The sequence below is a fragment of the Colius striatus genome, chromosome 1 (genome assembly GCF_028858725.1).
Source record: "Colius striatus isolate bColStr4 chromosome 1, bColStr4.1.hap1, whole genome shotgun sequence".
NCBI classification, from domain to species: Eukaryota; Metazoa; Chordata; class Aves; order Coliiformes; family Coliidae; genus Colius; species Colius striatus.
In genome coordinates, this window is record NC_084759.1 from 140,677,588 (window position 1) to 140,696,158 (window position 18,571).

The 18,571-nt window shown below is 46.2% G+C and overlaps 2 protein-coding genes across 2 annotated transcripts; both read left to right on the top strand.

Annotated features, from left to right (window-relative positions):
* Positions 1-90: 90 nt before the first annotated feature.
* Positions 91-7,181, top strand: LOC133627014 (aldo-keto reductase family 1 member B1-like). The gene is made up of 10 exons (XM_062009661.1): positions 91-202; positions 785-952; positions 2,034-2,150; positions 3,075-3,152; positions 3,796-3,918; positions 4,399-4,499; positions 4,672-4,753; positions 5,272-5,355; positions 6,092-6,174; positions 6,527-7,181. Exons 1-10 carry the CDS (start codon positions 137-139, stop codon positions 6,567-6,569), a joined length of 945 nt encoding a protein of 314 aa, XP_061865645.1. The 5' UTR covers positions 91-136; the 3' UTR covers positions 6,570-7,181.
* Positions 7,182-10,023: 2,842 nt separating this feature from the next.
* Positions 10,024-18,344, top strand: LOC104559497 (aldo-keto reductase family 1 member B1). The gene is made up of 10 exons (XM_062009650.1): positions 10,024-10,096; positions 11,740-11,907; positions 12,529-12,645; positions 14,013-14,090; positions 14,598-14,720; positions 15,724-15,830; positions 15,949-16,030; positions 16,524-16,607; positions 17,356-17,438; positions 17,729-18,344. The coding sequence occupies exons 1-10, from the start codon at positions 10,031-10,033 to the stop codon at positions 17,769-17,771; spliced, it is 951 nt and encodes a 316-aa protein (XP_061865634.1). The 5' UTR covers positions 10,024-10,030; the 3' UTR covers positions 17,772-18,344.
* Positions 18,345-18,571: the final 227 nt, after the last annotated feature.

Here is an 18,571-nt window from a genome sequence, read left to right on the forward strand (position 1 = left end):
ACGAGCGCTGCCGAGCGCTACCAAGCGCCGAGCCGCGCGGGGGACGCCGTCCCTGGGCAGGGCGGTAGCGGCGGGCACGGCGCGGGCTCGGCCGCCGTGAAAGCGGCCGGCGGGAGGCGCGGTGCGCAGCGGGGCCATGGCGGCCTGCGTGCGGCTCGGCGCCGCGGCGGAGGCGCCTCTCCTGGGGCTGGGCACGTGGAAGGTAACTGCGGCCGGGGCCGGCTCTCCTGCAGCGGGACCTGGTGCTGCCGCTGTGCCGCGGTCCCTTGCTCGTGAGAGGGAGCGGCGCTGCCGGCAGCACCGACGTCTCGGCGGGGCTGCCGCCCGGATTCCCGCTCGGTCCGGCGGTGCGGCCGCGGCTATCGGCACTGGGGGCCTCTCGCCGCCCGCCGGCCCTTGCAGCAGCCCGAGGCCTGAGCTGAAGCTCCGTTGCTGCGCGAAGCCCTTCTGGAGGCTGCCCGCGGCTCTCGGAGAGGAGGTCTGGGGAAGTGAGGGGGCCTTGCACTGAATGTAGCAGGCAAAGCCTGCCCGACCGTGGGCAACAGCCCCGCTATTGGAGCCTCATCTCTGCAATGGCGCTGTAGAGCCCAGCGTGGGAATGAGGTGGTAGAGGGGCGGCTGGAGGCCGAATTTAGGCTCCGGTGCTTTGAGAGGAGTACAGACCCAAGAAAGCTTTATGGAAAAGACCCTTTGAAAGCCTCGTTGTGTGTTTAGGTACATTCCAGCTAAGGAGCAGCACGCGAGAATCCCAGATCAAGACATATGATACCGTTTTTCCCTTCATTCCCCCCCAGGTGAGGTAACAGCTGCAGTGATGGCTGCCATTGATGCTGGGTACCGCCACTTTGACTGTGCCTACGTGTACCAGAACGAGAAGGAAGTTGGGGATGGGATCCAGCAGAAAATCAAGGAAGGTGTTGTGAAACGAGAAGACCTCTTCGTTGTCAGCAAGGTAAAGATCAGATGGCCTCGAATCAGAAACAGATTGTGATGTTTTTATTGTAGGAAATTAAAGTGCTTTGGAGACATTCATAATGTAAATGGGATCACTCCTGATACTACTTTCTTGTTCCACTTCATCAGCACAGTGATAGAGCTTAACTCCTGTTTAACTATAGCAATTTTTATTGCTGTAGCCATTGAATAGGAATGATGAGCTCTTTGAGCTTTAAGCAGGGAGAAGAATCGCCCTTATCCTAATTAAATGGTGGCAGTATTCATCTCGTCAAACCAATAACACTGAAGGATAGCAAGACTGATTTCCCTCCCCCAAATCTATAAAAAGAATCAGCACCAGGCAAAGGTAGAAACTCAAAATGTGGAGATCTGAGACTGCTCAGTGTCATGGAGTGATATAGAAGCAGAACCCGTTTGGTAATAGCATCTCACTGACTGCTAAAGCACAGTGAAGATGATGAGTCTGGTGGTGGCTGGTGCTTGTTTCAGAGCCGGGTCCCCAGTCCTGCCAAAGGGGTTTCTCTACCGTGTGAGGAAGAGGAGGTTCTGGGCACCCTGGGACAGTGTAATCTGCTCAGCACATGTCCCAAGGAAGATAGAATCCTCTTCTCTTGCTTCCTAAGGAAAACAGGCTGTTTAGCTGCATCCTGGAGTTGCTTCTTACCTTGGTAAAGGTTGGTGACAGCCACATCTTTGTGGCTTGCCTTACGTTTGCTTGGCTTTGCCTGCTGCATTCAGTGCAAAAGTCTTATGCTTGGTCAGGAATGACAGATATATGTATTCATTTAAAAACCACCTGTTGCAAAGGCAGACTAAAAAACAGACAGTACATGTCATGTCTTAACTAATGAGGACATTTTTATGGTCTTGCTCAAATACCTGTGCTGCCACTGCACAGACTGAATTTGGTGTCACGGGCCAGTTCCCTGGCAGAGCAAGCGCTGTCTGAAGAGCAGTTGGATGGCCTCATTCCACATCACCTTCCAAAGAAGATGGAGCCTTTCTGTCCTGTGCAGGACAGCACCCAAGAGCTTTAACTCAGGAGGTCACAGTGTGCCTTGGTTTTTTGTCTCTAGCTGTGGTGCACGTTTCATGAAAAGCCTCTCGTGAAGGGAGCCTGCCAGAAGACGCTCGCTGACCTGAAACTGGATTATCTGGACCTCTACCTCATTCACTGGCCTCTTGGGTTCAAGGTACAGTAAGTGCAATGCCCTTGGTTTTGTTTATTATGATGGCAGCTTTTGGGGAGCTATATGGCTTTACAGTCCAACAGTTGCTCTGGCTGAGAGACAATCACGTGTCTGTTGCATGAACCAGCTTTACTTTAGCTTTGGTCTCTGCCGCAAGATGGTTGCTTACCTCCTGCTTTGATCCTGGGATCAAATATTTCCAAGAGAAAATAATTGGTTTCCAATTCTCTCTTTAATCACAAAGTCCTTAATACAATCCAGGTAGAGCTGACCTTGCCTGTAGGAGTCTTAGAAATTCACAAGGTGAAACTTGTAGGGAGGCCTAAACCCTTTCACAGATTAGTGAAGGAGTTGTTGTCTCAGTTCGACTGTTTCTAGTCTTAGACTTTCTGTCCTGCTACAGTCTGATCAGTCTTCATTCTACCTGTAGCTTTTGAGAGGCTCATCTTTCTTTCATACTCTGTTTTAGCTCTATGTTAGCAAAGCCATGAAAGTGAGACTGTCTTGTGGTAACAGTAGCAAACAGCTGTGAAACCCACTTCACTCGGTGTCTTTTCATAACTTGTACTCAAAGGTGCTTCTAATGTTCCTAGTATTAGTGGCTTTACACTGAGTTTTGTCACTTCACGCAACACTTCAGCAGATCTGGTGGTGTGTAGACCAAAGCTACATGTTCCCAGTCCCTAACTGGGTTTCCTGATTCCCTTCTGGAAAAAAGGGGAAAAAAAAAAGGGGTCCAGCAGCAGATGGAATGATGACTGGCACAAAGGCCTTAAATTCCTCCTGCTGCTCAGAAAGGAGTCACTGAATGTAGACAAGAGTCAGAGTTCTTCCCTGTAGTATAAGTTTAAGCTATTGTGGCTGTGAGTTGTTATGGTGTTAAGCAAACTTCTTAAGAGATGTTCAAGCATTTTCTTACTCTGACAGGCAGGAGAGGAGCTGTTTCCCACGGATGACAAAGGCATGGCTATACCCAGCAATACAGATATTCTACAGACATGGGAGGTAAGTTCATCTACAGTGGAAGTCATGTCTTCTGTCCTCAGCAGTGCTGGTGGCCTCAGCAGTCACAGAATGTATGCAGGAATAGCAGAAATAGTGGGAAAGAATAAGCAGACGTATGTGGTAGCTTTTATAAATGTACATGCTTGGCCAAGCTATGATTCCTGTTCACTCTGGATTAGCATCTCAAGTCACTGAGCTGCACAGTCACTTTCTGTGGAGCTGCAGACCAGACTAATGTTAAGAAGAAATTCTTTACTTCATCACGGCTGTAGGACTTTTCCTCACAATAGTTCTCATGCAGTTCTTGAAGTGCCCAAACAGATTGTGCAGAAAGAGACAAGTTGCAATCCTCTTGTCTTAGGGCATAGCCCTGCAGTGCTGTCACACTAGTAAAGTTAGAGTCTACTTTTCCTTGTGTAACTCGGGGATCTCCCAGTCTCAACAATGATTTTGGGCTTTAGTGTGATAAAAGACATGGCTCAGATACTGCCTGTGTGTGCTTTTTCTCCTAGAGAATCCAAAACCTGACAGGTCCAAACAGTTATTTTGTGCTTGGCATGAAGGGAAACGAGCCACACCAGGAAAAATGCAGTCAGGCCCTGTCTTGTACACCAGAGGCTGACTTTGCTGCCCTTTGTGTTAGGCCATGGAAGAGCTGGTGGATGCTGGTCTGGTAAAAGCCATTGGAGTCTCCAACTTTAACTGTGAGCAGACTGAAAGAATCCTGAACAAGCCAGGACTGAAGCACAAGCCTGCAAATAACCAGGTAAGCTGCAAAGAGGGAGCAGGGGAATAGTTGTCAGATGTTATAAAGATCTGATTACAGTTCAATGGGGAGATGGAAAAAGGGAGGACAAAGTAGACACATGTGTTGGAAATCCTGTCCAGTGCATATTTCTTGGTATAAAAAGGACCAAAATATTTTGTCCCTTACTGTGTTGAAGCACTTTTTGCAAGTTCTGGAGTATTTTCCTGGAAGGGATTCTCTCTGGAGTCATAAAGAATCCAGACACAAGGTACCATTCTGACTGTAAACAGTGAGTTCTGCAAAGTCTCTCAGGACAAAATCCAAAAAGTACATAAGGATCAATATCAAAGTTGGTGCCCTGTAGAACTGTCATCTTGTGTGTCACACAGACCACATGCAGGGTAGGATGAAGGCAGCCTGCACTGGGGAAACTAGGAAAGAAACCTCTGCAGCGTGGGAATGCTGCAACAGTTTCAGTCTCTGCTCTTCTATTGGCAGATCGAGTGTCATCCATACCTTACCCAGGAGAAGCTCATAAACTATTGCCAATCCAAAGGAATCACTGTGACAGCATACTGTCCCCTTGGACGCCCTGACAGGTGATTTCCAAGTGGCTTCATGTGGTTTAAGTTGGAATTGTTCAGACTAATGGAATCAGTAATAGTGCAGGTGTGTATCTATGTTTTAATGACTGGAGTAGAATCTTTCTGGAGTGATGATTGGATTTTTGTCTGTTTTTTTCTTTGTTGTTGGGTTTTTTCGCCTCTGTAGGGATAAGCCAGAGAATCCTTCCCTTCTGGATGACCCCAAGATCAAAGAGATTGCAGCCAAGCACAAGAAAACCCCAGCACAGGTGGGTAGGTGCTGGATAGTAGGGACCCTTTCCTGTAACACAGCCAGTAAGGAAATGGTTTGAAGAGAAGGTACAGCCGCTATCAGTGTGCCCTCTGAATTGTGTTGCTTTTTTGTGGTGTTAAGAAGCAATGCAGGTTGTCCACTCTATGCTCCACAGTATATGCTACTACTATGTCTTTGACCCTCAACCAGAAGAGGACTCTTGATTCATTTTCTGGTGACACTTCCCCAAGTCCTCTTGCAGAGAATGGAAGCCTTGCATAGACCTCTGTAAGCCCAGGTGGGAAGAAATGGAACTGACTGTCCCAAAAGTGGATGTGAAAGGAAACCTTCTGTCTGGGCCTCCACCACTTGCCTCCTTGGCCTTCAGGAGATGCTACCTAGGAGAGGGAGAGTGGTTTGAAACGCAGCTCTGCACAAATGACTCTATCTTGGGGAAGACAGCTGTTGGAACAGGCTCTGCTTCCTCCAGAGCAGAAGCTGGCCTCTCTCTGACTCAGTGCTCTGTTCCCACAGGTTCTCCTTCGCTTCCAGATCCAGAGAAATGTGATTGTGATTCCCAAGTCTGTCACGCCACAGCGCATTGTGGAGAACTTCAAGGTGAGCCGCTAGGAGTGAGCTGGGTGCACGGCATGTTCAGGGCTGGCACAGCTTGCCCTTGCACAGCAAGCAGTGATCCTCTCTCACCCTTCCCAAGCCCTCCTTACACAGGAGGATTGGGATTTTGGCTCTATCTGGAAGCTAGGGCTACAGGGAAAAGTACAGCTGGAGGAAACACAGAGCACTTAAACAGTGTGAGAATGACCTTATCAGTCACCTTACATAGTGTTTTCTGTTCTGTGACTTGTGGATCAAGTGGCAGGCAGGGCTTGCTTAGAGGTCAAGTAACATTCCTCAAAATACATGTAAACAATGTTAAGGGAAGAGCCCTGGTGTCATTAAATGACATTGCTCCTGTTAAGTCAGGATTTTGTTTCTTCCTGATACTGGACATCAGAAGTAGCATAGCTGGCTTGACTTAAGTTTGAAAGTCTGCCACATGTTTCTCTGGAGTCAGAGAAGTGCATCTTCCACACAGAGGCATTCTGCGACAATAAATTGCTCACCAAACATCTTGGAGTAGCTGGTACACGTAACTGCAAGTGGCAGTCGCTTTTGTTTGTTTCTTCCCTCTAACAGTAGAGTCTCAGAAATCAAATGATACGTCTTTTCCTTTCCCTGTTGCATGAATCCATCATCTCTAACCAGCAGCCATTCTGATGTGAACTTATTCTTTCATCTTGTGACTCTGATTTGAATTTTCAAAGCGGTCACTTCCATCTGCTTCTCCTTTTAGGTGTTTGACTTTGAATTGACTAAAGAGGAGATGGCAACCCTTCTCAGTTTAAACAGAAACTGGAGGATCTGTGAAATGATCACGTAAGTGACAGCTTGTTGCCTTCAAACCCTTACACTTTCAGTAGTCCTTATTCTTCTCACAGGAACTTTGTAGCTGTTTTACGTGGGTGTATGTTGAAATTTGAAATCATGTGGAAAGTGAAGGTTACTTGTCTAGAATGTAACATGGTCCTCCCACTGTTTAGTGCCTGAATAATCAGAAAAGAATTGAACTCGTTGCTCATGGATGCCTTTTCTATGCTAATAAGTCTCTTGCATTCTGCAGTTACAGAATTCAGAGCTTGCCTTGAGGGTTCCTCTATACACCCACTGCAGTTCTGTATAGCACTTATTTCAGCCTTGACAGTTATTCTTCCTCTTTTATTTCCTCCAGGTGTAAAAATCACAAAGAGTACCCTTTCAGTGCAGAATACTGAAGATGGCTTTATCCTGCTCTTCTGCAGGCCTCTGGGGTCTAATGAGCTTCTGCTGTTGCCTAGAGTTTTCCACTATGGAGCTTGCACACTGTATTTTGCCTGCCAGCAAAGGCATAGTCTGTGTGTTCAGTCACACTGGATGGGGTTTCTTTCTCTGGTGGAAGGAGACAGTAAAATTGTTCTGAAGAACAAAATATGGGCTGTAATAATTCTCTACCCATTATGTGAGTGTCATTGCATGGCTGAAATAGCAAAGCAGAAAACACAAAGGAGCAACTAGCAGCTGATGGCCTTCTGTCCTGCATCAACACCACTTAAGGCTGCAGGGTAAGGATATGTGAGCACAGAAGGAAGATCCTTCCTGAAAGAATGAACTGCTTAATCACTGCCTGAAAGTAGAAGACAACGACTAACTTCTAGAGTATAGGTTAAAGCTTTCTGAAAAAGAAGAATAAAAGGGGAAATGTCCAGACCTAAAGATTCCTCCCAGCTCATCCTGGGCCTTATTTCAGTCACATTTTTCCAGTATCAGCCTGTAAAATAAGATTAGTGTTCATTTTATTCTTATCCACAATAAAAAACATTTAACTTGCAAAAGAATGTCATGTCCAAACTGAAGGGGAAAATAGGGAAGAGGTACTGGAGCACCAATCTTAATGCTGAATATTACTTACCATAGGCAAACAAAAGCATTGGAATCTACAAGGGGCAGTGTTCCCACTCTGGTTTTTGATGTGTTTGTGGGTTGTTGGGGTTTTTTAAACCACATTTCCATGTTTGAAACACTCTGTGCTGTCCATTCTTGTGCTTTACTCCCAGGTCCCATGCAGCAGTCTCTCTGGGGGAATTCATCCCAGGTAAGTGTCCATAGTTTAATTGCAAGCAGCTCCCTCAGGGCCAACCTCTAAGCTGCAGTCACAGCCAAGAGATGTTTGGGCAAAACACTGCAGCCACGTTTTCTGTGATTCATTGTGCCCAGGGCCAGGGCCGCCCTTGGCTGGAGTCCATCTTGTTTTTTAGACTCTCCCTCTCCTGTGAATGGAGGTGAAATAACTTGCACTTAATGGGCATGAACACTTCCTAGGACAATTCTTACCACTAGAACTGTGTGATGTTTTTTCCCTCCAGGCATCAGGAGGGCAGCCAGTCCCCAGGAAGCTGGAATTTATCCCATAGCAGGCCAGGAGCAAACCAAGTACCCTTCCTCCTGATAAGGATTGTTTCCACTGTGGCCTACCCATTTTGATCATTTTGAGTCTTGTTCTCAGATGCAAACGCTGCTCATCTCTTCAAGCTGTGATTTGTGGTAAAGTGGAATTGCTGCAGACAACTGTCAACAAACCTGAAAGGCACTACACCAAGCATCCAGCTTTAGCACCAACCTTTGCCCACAGAGCAGATCAGACCCTTCCTCACACACACAGTTGCTCATCTCACACAAAGAGCCCTCAGGTATTTTATCAAGTACCTAGTTTACAGCATTACCCAGGAGTGTCATTGACTGAGACAGGTGGTACTTCTCTCCCCACCATCATCTGACAGTACCAGCCACGCTTCGAGGATAGAAATTTCAGTCCCTCAGCCACCACCAGCAGTGCTTAGCAGGAGGGCCCAGTAGCCACAGTGCCACGACTGGCACAGGGAGCTTTCCTACAGCTCTGCAGATGGTCCATGTCTGCTTCCCCGAACTGTGGGAGGCCCAGTAGGAAGGGGAAAAAGAAGCGTTAAGTCCAGGATGGCAGCAGGCTTCTCATGCAAACAGCTTTTAGTGCTGTTAACAGAACTCCTACTATCACAATCTTTCTGTTGTTTTCATTGACCCCTGAAACAAACTGCAGGAGTCTGAGCATACTTAGAGCAGATTTATAGCAAACAAATCCAGACAAACCATAAGCAAACACTGCATTATATAACTGTCTTCTGATGTAATTGGAACATCACATGCTGCTGAGGATGGCTGATAGTGCTGCTGAAAACAGGAGGAAGATTGAAGAGACAACCAATTACCTTGTCTGCCCTCAGGTAAGCAAGAAGTACTAAGTTAGAAAGCAGCTGGACATCTGCTCTGGGCAAGGCTTCCAAAGAAAAATGCACCATGACACTCCCATCTAATGCACTTGAATATGTTCTGCAAATGTAAGCAAGCAGCAAAGTTTCTCAGATGGCCTTAACATAACATCCTGGGCATCTGTTGGATCCTGCAGGTATATTCTTCCTGCCCTGCCACCCCTGCCACTGGGATGTGGCTACTTCAGCAAAACAGCATGTTCTTACCTGCAAAATTTCAAAGCCAGTTTGTAATGTGAAATTATTGACCCATTTGCCATTTATTTCTACACTTCCATACTTTATCTTGAAATACGGCCCTTGCCTCCCTCAGAATAGAGGGGCAATGTGATCGTCACGGTGATGGCATCCTGGGCTGCATCAAGGAGACTGGCCAGCAGGTCAAGGGAGGTTCTGCTCCCCCTCTACTCTGCCCTGGTGAGGCCTCATCTGGAGTCCTGTGTCCAGTTCTGGGCTCCTCAGCTCAAGAGGGACAGAGAACTGCTGGAGACAGCCCAGCGCAGGGCCACCAAGATGATCAGGGGCCTGGAGCATCTTGTTTATGAGAAAAGGCTGCAGGAACTGGGGCCGTTTAGAGAAGAGGAGACTGCAGAGGGATCTCATTAATATTTACAAGTATCTAAATGGTGGGTGTCAGGAGGCTGGGGCATTCCTTTTTTCTATTGTATGTAGTGATAGGACAAGGGGTAATGGGATGAAGCTGGAACACAAAAAGATACATTTAAACATAAGGAAAAACTATTTCACTGTGAGGGGGGATGGGACACTGTCACAGGCTGCTCAGGGAGGGTGTGGAGTCTCCTTCCTTGGAGGTCTTCAAAACACACCTGGATGCATTCCTATGCGACCTGATCTAGGTGAACCTGCTTCTGCAGGGGGGTTGGGCTAGATGATCTCTAAAGGTCCCTTCCAACCCCTACCATTCTATGATTCTATGATACTCATTAAAAACTCTCAGAAAGACCAAAAACATTAAAAGAAGCTTCTTCCAACCCTAAAAATAAAGTTCTTTTCTAAAATCACTGCATTGCATGTTACCCCTGCAAAACTCCACACTTTTCCTCTCCTGTTACCCTAAGCATAGGCTGTGTTCATGCCACCTTTGAAGGGGCAGCGAAGGCTGAAACCTCCCAAGCTCACACAGGCCAGCCGCACCGTGGGAGCTCTGCCAGAGTCCGGGCTACCGTCGCTATGGTGGGGAGACGCTGCTCTAGCTCAAGGGCTCACAGCCCAAAGCCACGAAGAAAGCAGCACCAACCAACCCATCCCGGCTCCACTTAACCGAGAGCGGCTGTACAAAGGCGAGGGGCTGTCCCAGGGCGGTGCGGGGCGGGCCCGGCAGCTATTTAAAGGGCTGGGCGGGCGGTGCTCCTCGGCAGCGTTTTTGGGAAGCCATGGCGACTTGTGTGCAGCTGAATACTGGGGCCAAGATGCCTGTCCTGGGACTGGGCACATGGAAGGTAACAGGGACCTCGGCAGTGTCCCCGGCCGGGCCGCGGCACCTCGCTCCCGGAGCGGGTGGCTCTGTGGCCAGTCTCCCTGCCATCTCCTCGCGTTCCCGGCCGGGCCGTAGGAGACTCCGAGCGCTCTGGGCTGAGGAGAGGGTCTAGGCGGGTGCGGCCTGAGGGTCCTGGAGCCAGCTCAGCGCTGCCGCCGCCGGGGCTGCTCTTGGTCCGGCGATGCGTGCAGGCGGAGCCCCGCGCTGCTCTTGAGCTGCCTCTCGCAGCCTGTTCTGCGTCCTTCCTGGCAGAACGCCCACCCCACCCCTGCGCTTCTCCGGTCAGCGAGGGGTGGCCTCTTCCCTCCCTCTGTGGGAAAGGATTTTGCTGCAGGCAGCTTTAGCCTTGAGGTACAGCTCTCCTCTTGAAGTGCACAGATAGACAGCCTTGAGAAAGGAGCCAGACAGCCCTGAGAAAGAACTGATAAGATGAAGTGGGGCATAAAAATAGGATGCAAGCATACCAAAAAAGCAGCAAGGGCAGCGTGAGGAGAATGTAGCTTAGCCAATTATTAAAAAGCAGGTGCTGCATGCACAGCATGTTTACAAGATAGAGCAGCCAATTAAGCTTTGTGTATTCACATGTACGTGACTAACAATCATATATATAGAGGTAGAAAGCGAACAATAAACAGCTTCTGCATTGGTCATATTGGTCTGATGTGTAGCCCATGAATCCCGTCCCATGAGGTGGTCCCTACATCCCTCCATCTCATGGGTCCCCTCCTGACCCCGCGGCTGCAGCGACTGCCTGGGCCTCTCCTCGCCTGCCCCACTCCACAGCACAGACAGGTGTGTGGCTGTGGTGGGGCGGTGGGGTTGGTCTCTGCTTCGGTGATGAGTTAACTGAAAACCAGGGTGAGGTCACCTGGCAAGGAGCTACAGCTTTAGAAGATAATTCAAGCATTTCAGACAAGCTCTGACAAGGAGATCTGCACCACCGTTACCGTGACTGCAGGATCAGTCCATCTGTACAATGTCTGAAAACAAACATTCCTGGATTTGTATGAACAAGATATGTCAACACTTCTTTGTGTACAGCTCTTGCGTGCCATTTCAGGGTACAGAGGCACATAGAAATGCACATCTCTCCCATCCCTGAAGGAAGCATATGTTGTAACCTGAAAATTGCAGGTGGAATGTGCCCAGGGGAAGAGCATTGTACAAGTACATGGTACAAGTGTGATGCAGATGACTAAGGTGTGGACCACTGACCTCTCCAGCAAACTAAAATTCCCCAGCTGGGCAGTTGCTGACTGTTTCTCTTCTCAGATGCAGCACTGGAAAGTGATGAGTTCTTGCAGAGTGAAGAGGCAGGCACAAAGCTCAGTTTCCTCTGGTACAGCTCTGGAGAACTGTCCTGGTGTTAGGGGCTCTGTTCTATGTGGCTGTTAGGCTGCGCCTGTGTGGGAATGGGGCTATGGATAAATGGCTAAAGGCTGACTCCAAGCCCAGGAGCCTGTATCTTTAAGAGGACTCTAGCTTTAAGGACACTGCATGAAAGAGCTCTTTTTAAAATGCCTTTATATGTGTTTCTTTAGTTCCTAGATAACTAGGGAATCACCTGTATACTTTGATTTAGGATCTTCGCCTTCCTTTTTTCAGTCCACAGCTGGGCAAATAGCAGCTGCAGTGATGGCTGCCATTGATGCTGGGTACCGCCACTTTGACTGTGCCTACGTGTACCAGAACGAGAAGGAAGTTGGGGATGGGATCCAGCAGAAAATCAAGGAAGGTGTTGTGAAGCGAAATGACCTCTTCATTGTCAGTAAGGTAAGGATTCAGTGACCCAGGATCCAGGGGAAGGCCTGCTTTGTGTAGAACACGTTCATAGGAGGAAATTCAGAGCAGTGGGGAAAAGCTGGGTACTATAGTAGAGAGTAATTCAGAGCATAGTTCAGGTCAATACTGATGGAAGCTTCTTTTTGTCAACTTATTTTTAGTTAAGATATGTTCCCCATCCTCCATTTTTATGAGACTGTGAAAAGTACATGTTAAGCTCAAATGGTTGCAGAAAGTGAGCTGATTTTTCCTCTGCTTATGCAGGAAATCTTGTATTTGACACACCATTTAAATGATTAATTTAGAGCTCTTTAACTCATATCTGCCTGTAATGAGTGGCACTTACATGTCTTAACTAATAGAAGAGGGCTACTGCCTCGGTTTACAATCCTGTTTGACTACATATGCCCCAACAACACATGCTGCCCATGGTGTCATTGATCCTCGGCCAGTCCTGGTCACAGAGTAAGCCCCACCTGAAGAGCAGTAGGAAGGCCTAATTTCACATCTCCTTCCAAAGGGGAAAGGTATTCCCCTCTCAAGAACTGGACAGAAGAGTTCCAAAAGCTTTAACTCAGGAGGTCAGAGTGTGCCTTGTTTTTTTGTCTCTAGCTGTGGTGCACATTTCATGAAAAGCCTCTGGTGAAGGGAGCCTGTCAGAAAACTCTCTCTGACCTGAAACTGGATTACCTGGATCTCTACCTCATGCACTGGCCTCTTGGGTTCAAGGTACAGTAACTGCTATGCCCTTGGCTTGTTCTCCTGGGAGATGTCCTCCAAACTGCCAGTAACACTTGCAGCACTACTGCTGCTCCAGTCGAGGAGCTTGTGTCTGTTGTGTACACCAGCACAGCTTAACTCTGCCCATGTGAGCCCAGCTCTTCATCTCTGCCTCTGAGACTGCTGCTGGCACAGCATCCTCTGCCCATGTGAGCCCAGCTCTTCATCTCTGCCTCTGAGACTGCTGCTGGCACAGCATCCTCTGCCCATGTGAGAGGAGAGATGCAGACCTAGCACTAAGATCAGGCCTCCCAGCTGCAAGCTTGACTTGTGCTGCTTTACTTTTGGCTATGTATTGTCTTCTACAAGTCCAAAGTATACTCCTCTGCCAATGACTTTGTGGGAAAGAGGGACCTATTTTGATGCCTGACAGAAATTCTTCCCTAAGCATGTTACAGATTTGCAGAGTGGAAGAAAATGCTTCTATTTTCCATTTCTGTCTTTAATCACTGAGTCCTTAATATGGTACAGATTGAGCTGACTTTTGCTACAGGAGCCTTAGTGTTGTTTCACAGACCCGGGATTTCTAAAGGTGAGACTTTGTAATCCACATTTCATACTTCATGTACTTCAAGGGAGTTGATGTCTCAGACTATTTCTGTTCTTTGCTTTTCCTTTCTGCTAGAGACAGGTTAAAATCTCCATTTGATCTGTTGTTTTTGAGTATGTCAATTGTTTCTCATCTCAGAATCCTAAGGGCTGGACTTCCAAAGTTGTCATGTTTAGTTTTACGTGGAAAAGGCTCTTGAGTAAGTGTCATGCCACAAAACTCTGATATCTGCACAACACACTAGGTGTAGAGCAACATAGACATGTGGATATATATTTCTGTTCTTGTACGTCTGAGATGTTCTGATTTTCCTAGTGCCACCAAATTCAACTGAGGTTCTCCTCAAAGGAGACCCGTGTGTGTACATAATACCTTGTTCAGCAGGTATAGCTCACCCTAGACCCAAATAAAATATTCTTGGGACCTAAACAGGTCCTTATACTCTTAAAAAAACCCCAAATCTTCAAAACCCAGTTCTTATTCTCTCTTAATAGCCATGATAGAGTGTAACAAGCTTGTTTGATCTGCTTTGTTCCAGAAGTGGTGTGACTTGTTCATCTGTGTGTGTTTTGGTTGTCACTTTGCTGGCTCCAGGAGATATACCTGTCCCTGCTAATAGCACTGGCTGCTGGCAAAATGCCATAAACCTGCCTGAATGATGTAGACAAGTATTAGTATCTTCTGTGCGAAGGCAAAGCTGCTATGGCTCTCAGTTATCATTAACTTCTCATACAAGTGTTTCAAGCACTTTTTCTCTCACGGACAGGCAGGAGAGGAGCTGTTTCCTGCAGATGACAAAGGCATTTCTATATCCAGCAACACAGATATTCTACAGACATGGGAGGTAAGTTTAGCCACGGTGGGAGAATCATGTCTTTTGTTCTTGCAATCTTTTCCATGCTTTCATTACCTTCAGCACTCACAAATTTCTTACTATTTATCCTATGGTATATAATCTAGCCTTCAAAACATGGGTGCTTAGCCAAGCTGATGATTTTCAGTGGAGCTGCAGACCAGACTGATGGACCATTAGCAACCCCAGAACTCTCTTCACCTCAGTTCTTAAACTGGTAAAATATAGCTTGCACGAATAAAGGTATTTTAGGTTGTGATCTTGCCTCCAGCCTGGAGTACAGCCATCCAGTGCTGGCTTAACAGCACATTACCTATCGTCATAATTTTCAACATGGCACCAATACACCAGTGCACGCTTTCCCCCAGGAGACAAACTTTGCAACTCCAAATGGTTGTCTTTTTTTATTCCCAAAAAGGACAACAAGCCATAACAGGAAGACCATCATCAGACCCTGTTTTGTACACTGCATGCTGACTTTGCTGCCCTTTGTGTTAGGCCATGGAAGATCTTGTGGAGGCTGGTCTGGTAAAAGCCATTGGAATCTCCAACTTTAACCATGAGCAGATTGAAAGAATCTTGAACAAGCCAGGACTGAAGTACAAGCCTGCAAATAACCAGGTAAGCTGCAAAGTGAACAGTTGTCAGGGTTTACAAAGACTTTATTACAGTTGAATTAGCAGATGAATGTCATACATCTCCTGTATCCTGACAGGGAATGAGGTTGTACACAAATTACAAGCATAACTTCTTAACATACCTTACTTCTTCTGCTAGTAATAGCATCAATCTGTTATTAATAGCAGGTTCACACAGCACACGCACCTATGGCACGTGCATTCACAGTTCACTCAGTCATCTAATTTGAAACAGGAGGTCTGTTTAACTGTACATGCAGAAACAGCATTATTGGCACACCAGTGGCTTCCTGGCTTCTGCCCTGAAGATTTTAAACATTTATTTAAATTGTGTATATATACATTAAAAAAATCACCTAGTCTTTGTTTGCACAGAGCAGCTACTGGCCTCTTTTATGCAGTAACTACAGGTTTAGGTTAAGATATCTCTTACAGTTCTGAATTCAGTAGTTCTTGAAGGTTCACTAAAAGTACTAGTCTCTAGCTTCACAGTTTGAAGGATACTTTAACACTTTTTCTGCATGCAGTTAGAAAAATGGCAGGCTAAAAAAATCTACAGATACCTATAGAACCCCTTCACACAAACTCACAAGAGAAGGGATTTTATGACAAGAACAAAGTAGGGACAGCAGAGCAGATGTAGCATGACCTTCTAACTCAAGTCTGCATTTTTAGTGAATATACAAGGCACTCAGATGTTCAGTATTTGCTAAACTACTGCTTAAAAATCTGAAGAGTTACCTCAGAACATGGTAATTCAAGGCCAAAGAAGCCAAAGGCAATCCCTTTGAAAAGCTCTTTCCCCGTGGCAAAGACCCAGACATGCAAGAAGCCTCACTGTAAGAGTGGGTGCTGCACAAAGCTAAGGTTGAATAATATCTTGCAAAGGCTGGCACATGAGGACAAAAATTCTCCTTTAAGTGCATTGGGAAGTAATCCCTGGAGTGAGTTACAGCAGTTATACTGCTATACTCTTGTGTTGGCAGATCGAATGTAATCCATACCTTACCCAGGAGAAGCTGATCAAGTACTGTCAATCCAAAGGGATTGCTGTGACAGCATACAGTCCCCTTGGCTCTCCTGACAGACCATGGTAAGATTGCTTTGTGCTTTGCAAGGGAGCTGGCATGGAGTGTGCTTCAAGCACTGAAGACAGTAAGTGCATCATTCATCTAAATACAGGTTTCTATTGGTATCTTTCCTCTGTGTAGGGCTAAGCCAGAGGATCCTTCCCTTCTGGATGACCCCAAGATCAAAGAGATTGCAGCCAAGCACAACAAAACCCCAGCACAGGTATGTTAGTGCTGGACACTGGGTGCCCCTTCCTGTACCACAGGACAGCTCATGACAATGCAGAGGATAAGCTGGCTCTTCATTCCCCATCACCTGTGATGCTCTCCTCTGGTGTTACATAGCAGTGCAGGTTTGTTTACCATGTGGCCTGCAGTGCTTGCCAGGGCACTGTGATCATTGGCAGCAAACATTCTCTTGACCCATCTTCAGGTGCTGTAATGTTTCAGTCTTCTCATCTCAAGTCTTATTGGAAAGAATGGAACCTTGATAAAGTCCAGGCATTTGATTGTCTCAAAACTGGATGGGAAAGGAGGTCTTTCATGGGAGGTTCCACCTTTTCCCTCTTTGCCCTTCAGGAAGTGCTATCTAGGCCCCAGGGAGGGGGATGGTTTGAAATGTAGTGTCAGTGGGTATATCTTAAGAAGAATAGCTGTTGGACCAGGCTCTGCTTCCTCCAGAGCAGGAAGAATGACGCAGTGCTCTGTTCCCACAGGTTCTCCTTCGCTTCCAGATCCAGAGAAATGTGATTGTGATTCCCAAGTCTGTCACGCCACAGCGCATTGTGGAGAACTTCAAGGTGAGTTGCCTGGAGTGAGCTGGGTGCACGGCATGTTCAGGGCTGGCACAGCAAGCAGTGATCCTCTCACCCTTTCTAAAGCCTCCTCATGAAAGTGGATGAACTGTTTGCCTCTGTTTACCTACACTCTACTGAGGGTTAAACTTAAGGTTACAATTGGAGAGCACAAGGGAATAAAGGTTTCTGAAACAGTATGTTGATAATCTTAGCAGTCACTTTGCATGGCATCCCCTGTTCTGCAGATAGCAGATGAGTTGGCATGTAATGCTTGGCTGGCACTCAACTATAGTAGTACACCAGAAAAGCCTTATATAGAGCGAGCACTATTAAGAAGATAGTCCAGGTGTCCATAAGCCATGTTGCTCCATGGTTAATTCAGTGGTCCTTGACTTAAACTGGCCATCAGGATTTCAAAAGGCTTAGCTGGATTAAGTGCAATATGAAAGTCTGGTAGATGGCCTCTTTGAACAGGACAAGAAGATGCATCCTTCAAGTGGCGCATGCCACACTATGTGCTCACCCAAAGTCTCTGAACCATGTGTAGTTGCAACTTTGCATACTTTCTTTTTTTAATTCCCTCTGCCAATGAGTTCTTGGAAGTTGAGAGATGCCTTTCCCTCCTTCAGGAAGCAGGTTTTTTTTCTTCTAAGGAGCTGGCCTCCCTTTTAGACTCATTCTTTAATTTTGTGGATTTTGCTTACAGTCTCTGATTTATTTAGAGGTGATTTTCAGTTGTGTCTCTTTTTAGGTGTTTGACTTCAAATTGACTACAGAGGAGATGGCAACTATTTTCAGCTTTAACAGAAACTGGAGAGCCTATACAATGAACACGTAAGTGGTAGCGTTCAGGATTTGTTTTTTCCAAGCACTTAAGTTATGAATACTATATACACAGAGGTTTTGCATCTAAATATTGCCTGGAGAGACTGAATGACAGTCACTTGGATCTTCTCACTGTACAAACAGCACATACTGCCTAGGAAAACAAATACAGAACAAATCCATTCAGAGTTCAAATTCCACCTTGGTGTTTCTTCTAAACATCCACTGCAGCTTGAAATATTAAAAAAAACCCACACAAAAAATCCTATGGCTCAAATTAAATCTTTTATTCCCTTCAGGTGCAGAACTCACAAGGAGTACCCTTTTGATGCAGAATACTGAAGATGGTTGTAGCATGCATTCCTGCAGAGCTTGGTCTGATTCTGCCTATCCATTTATCTAGCTTTCTTATTGCATCTCTCCTGCAGATAGTGAAGTCACAGGAAATGTATTCAGTGACTAGGGGGGTGTTTTGTGATAACAAAAATATTTTGTAATACTTTGATATTTTGTAAATTTTGTAAAAAGTGTCAAATTAAGGAGAAAATGGAACTACACATCCACCTGTCCATCTGTCCAAATGGAACTACACATCCATCTGTCTTGCAGCAACACAGTGGGCTAAGGAGGAGAGTCATCAGCTGTAGGCACTGGCAAAAAACATTTGGCATATGTGAACTGAAGACTAATCTCCTTAGGATAAGTGAGACAACCAGGAGTTTCATGACTCCAGAATTAACTGAGAAAGGGATTTTTTTTTTTTTTACTACTTATCCTTTTCTTAAAAATAAACCAAAAATCCATACACAGAAAACCTACACGTGTATGCTTGGCAGTATTTTTACACAGGTGCTCTCCCATGTGTCAGAAAACAACATGGTAACTCTTGGATACATTCCAACTTCAGTATGTGCTCCAGATTATTGCTAGTTGTGACAGTTTATGTTTTTATGGAAAATCGTTAACAGGTATGGGGGAGGGGGAAAACAAATCCCATAAACCTCAGAATTTGCAGCTGCCGTTTTATTCAAGTGCTTATATTTGAGAAAAGTAATCTTTAGATGCAACAACAACAAAAAAAATCCTGACTGATGAAAAAGATCTTATGCTTTTAAAGTGGGAATGTTTCTGCTCCTGCTTTG

What these genes read in the sequence shown, in the direction of transcription:
- LOC133627014 (XM_062009661.1), top strand. Translation starts at nt 137, where the DNA reads ATGGCGGCCTGCGTGCGGCTCGGCGCCGCGGCGGAGGCGCCTCTCCTG. An exon ending in ACAAGAAAACCCCAGCACAG is followed by an intron (nt 4,754 to 5,271) that starts GTGGGTAGGTGC and finishes CTGTTCCCACAG; the next exon opens with GTTCTCCTTCGCTTCCAGAT. An exon ending in AGGATCTGTGAAATGATCAC is followed by an intron (nt 6,175 to 6,526) that starts GTAAGTGACAGC and finishes TATTTCCTCCAG; the next exon opens with GTGTAAAAATCACAAAGAGT.
- LOC104559497 (XM_062009650.1), top strand. Translation starts at nt 10,031, where the DNA reads ATGGCGACTTGTGTGCAGCTGAATACTGGGGCCAAGATGCCTGTCCTG. An exon ending in GGCTCTCCTGACAGACCATG is followed by an intron (nt 15,831 to 15,948) that starts GTAAGATTGCTT and finishes TCCTCTGTGTAG; the next exon opens with GGCTAAGCCAGAGGATCCTT. An exon ending in AGAGCCTATACAATGAACAC is followed by an intron (nt 17,439 to 17,728) that starts GTAAGTGGTAGC and finishes TATTCCCTTCAG; the next exon opens with GTGCAGAACTCACAAGGAGT.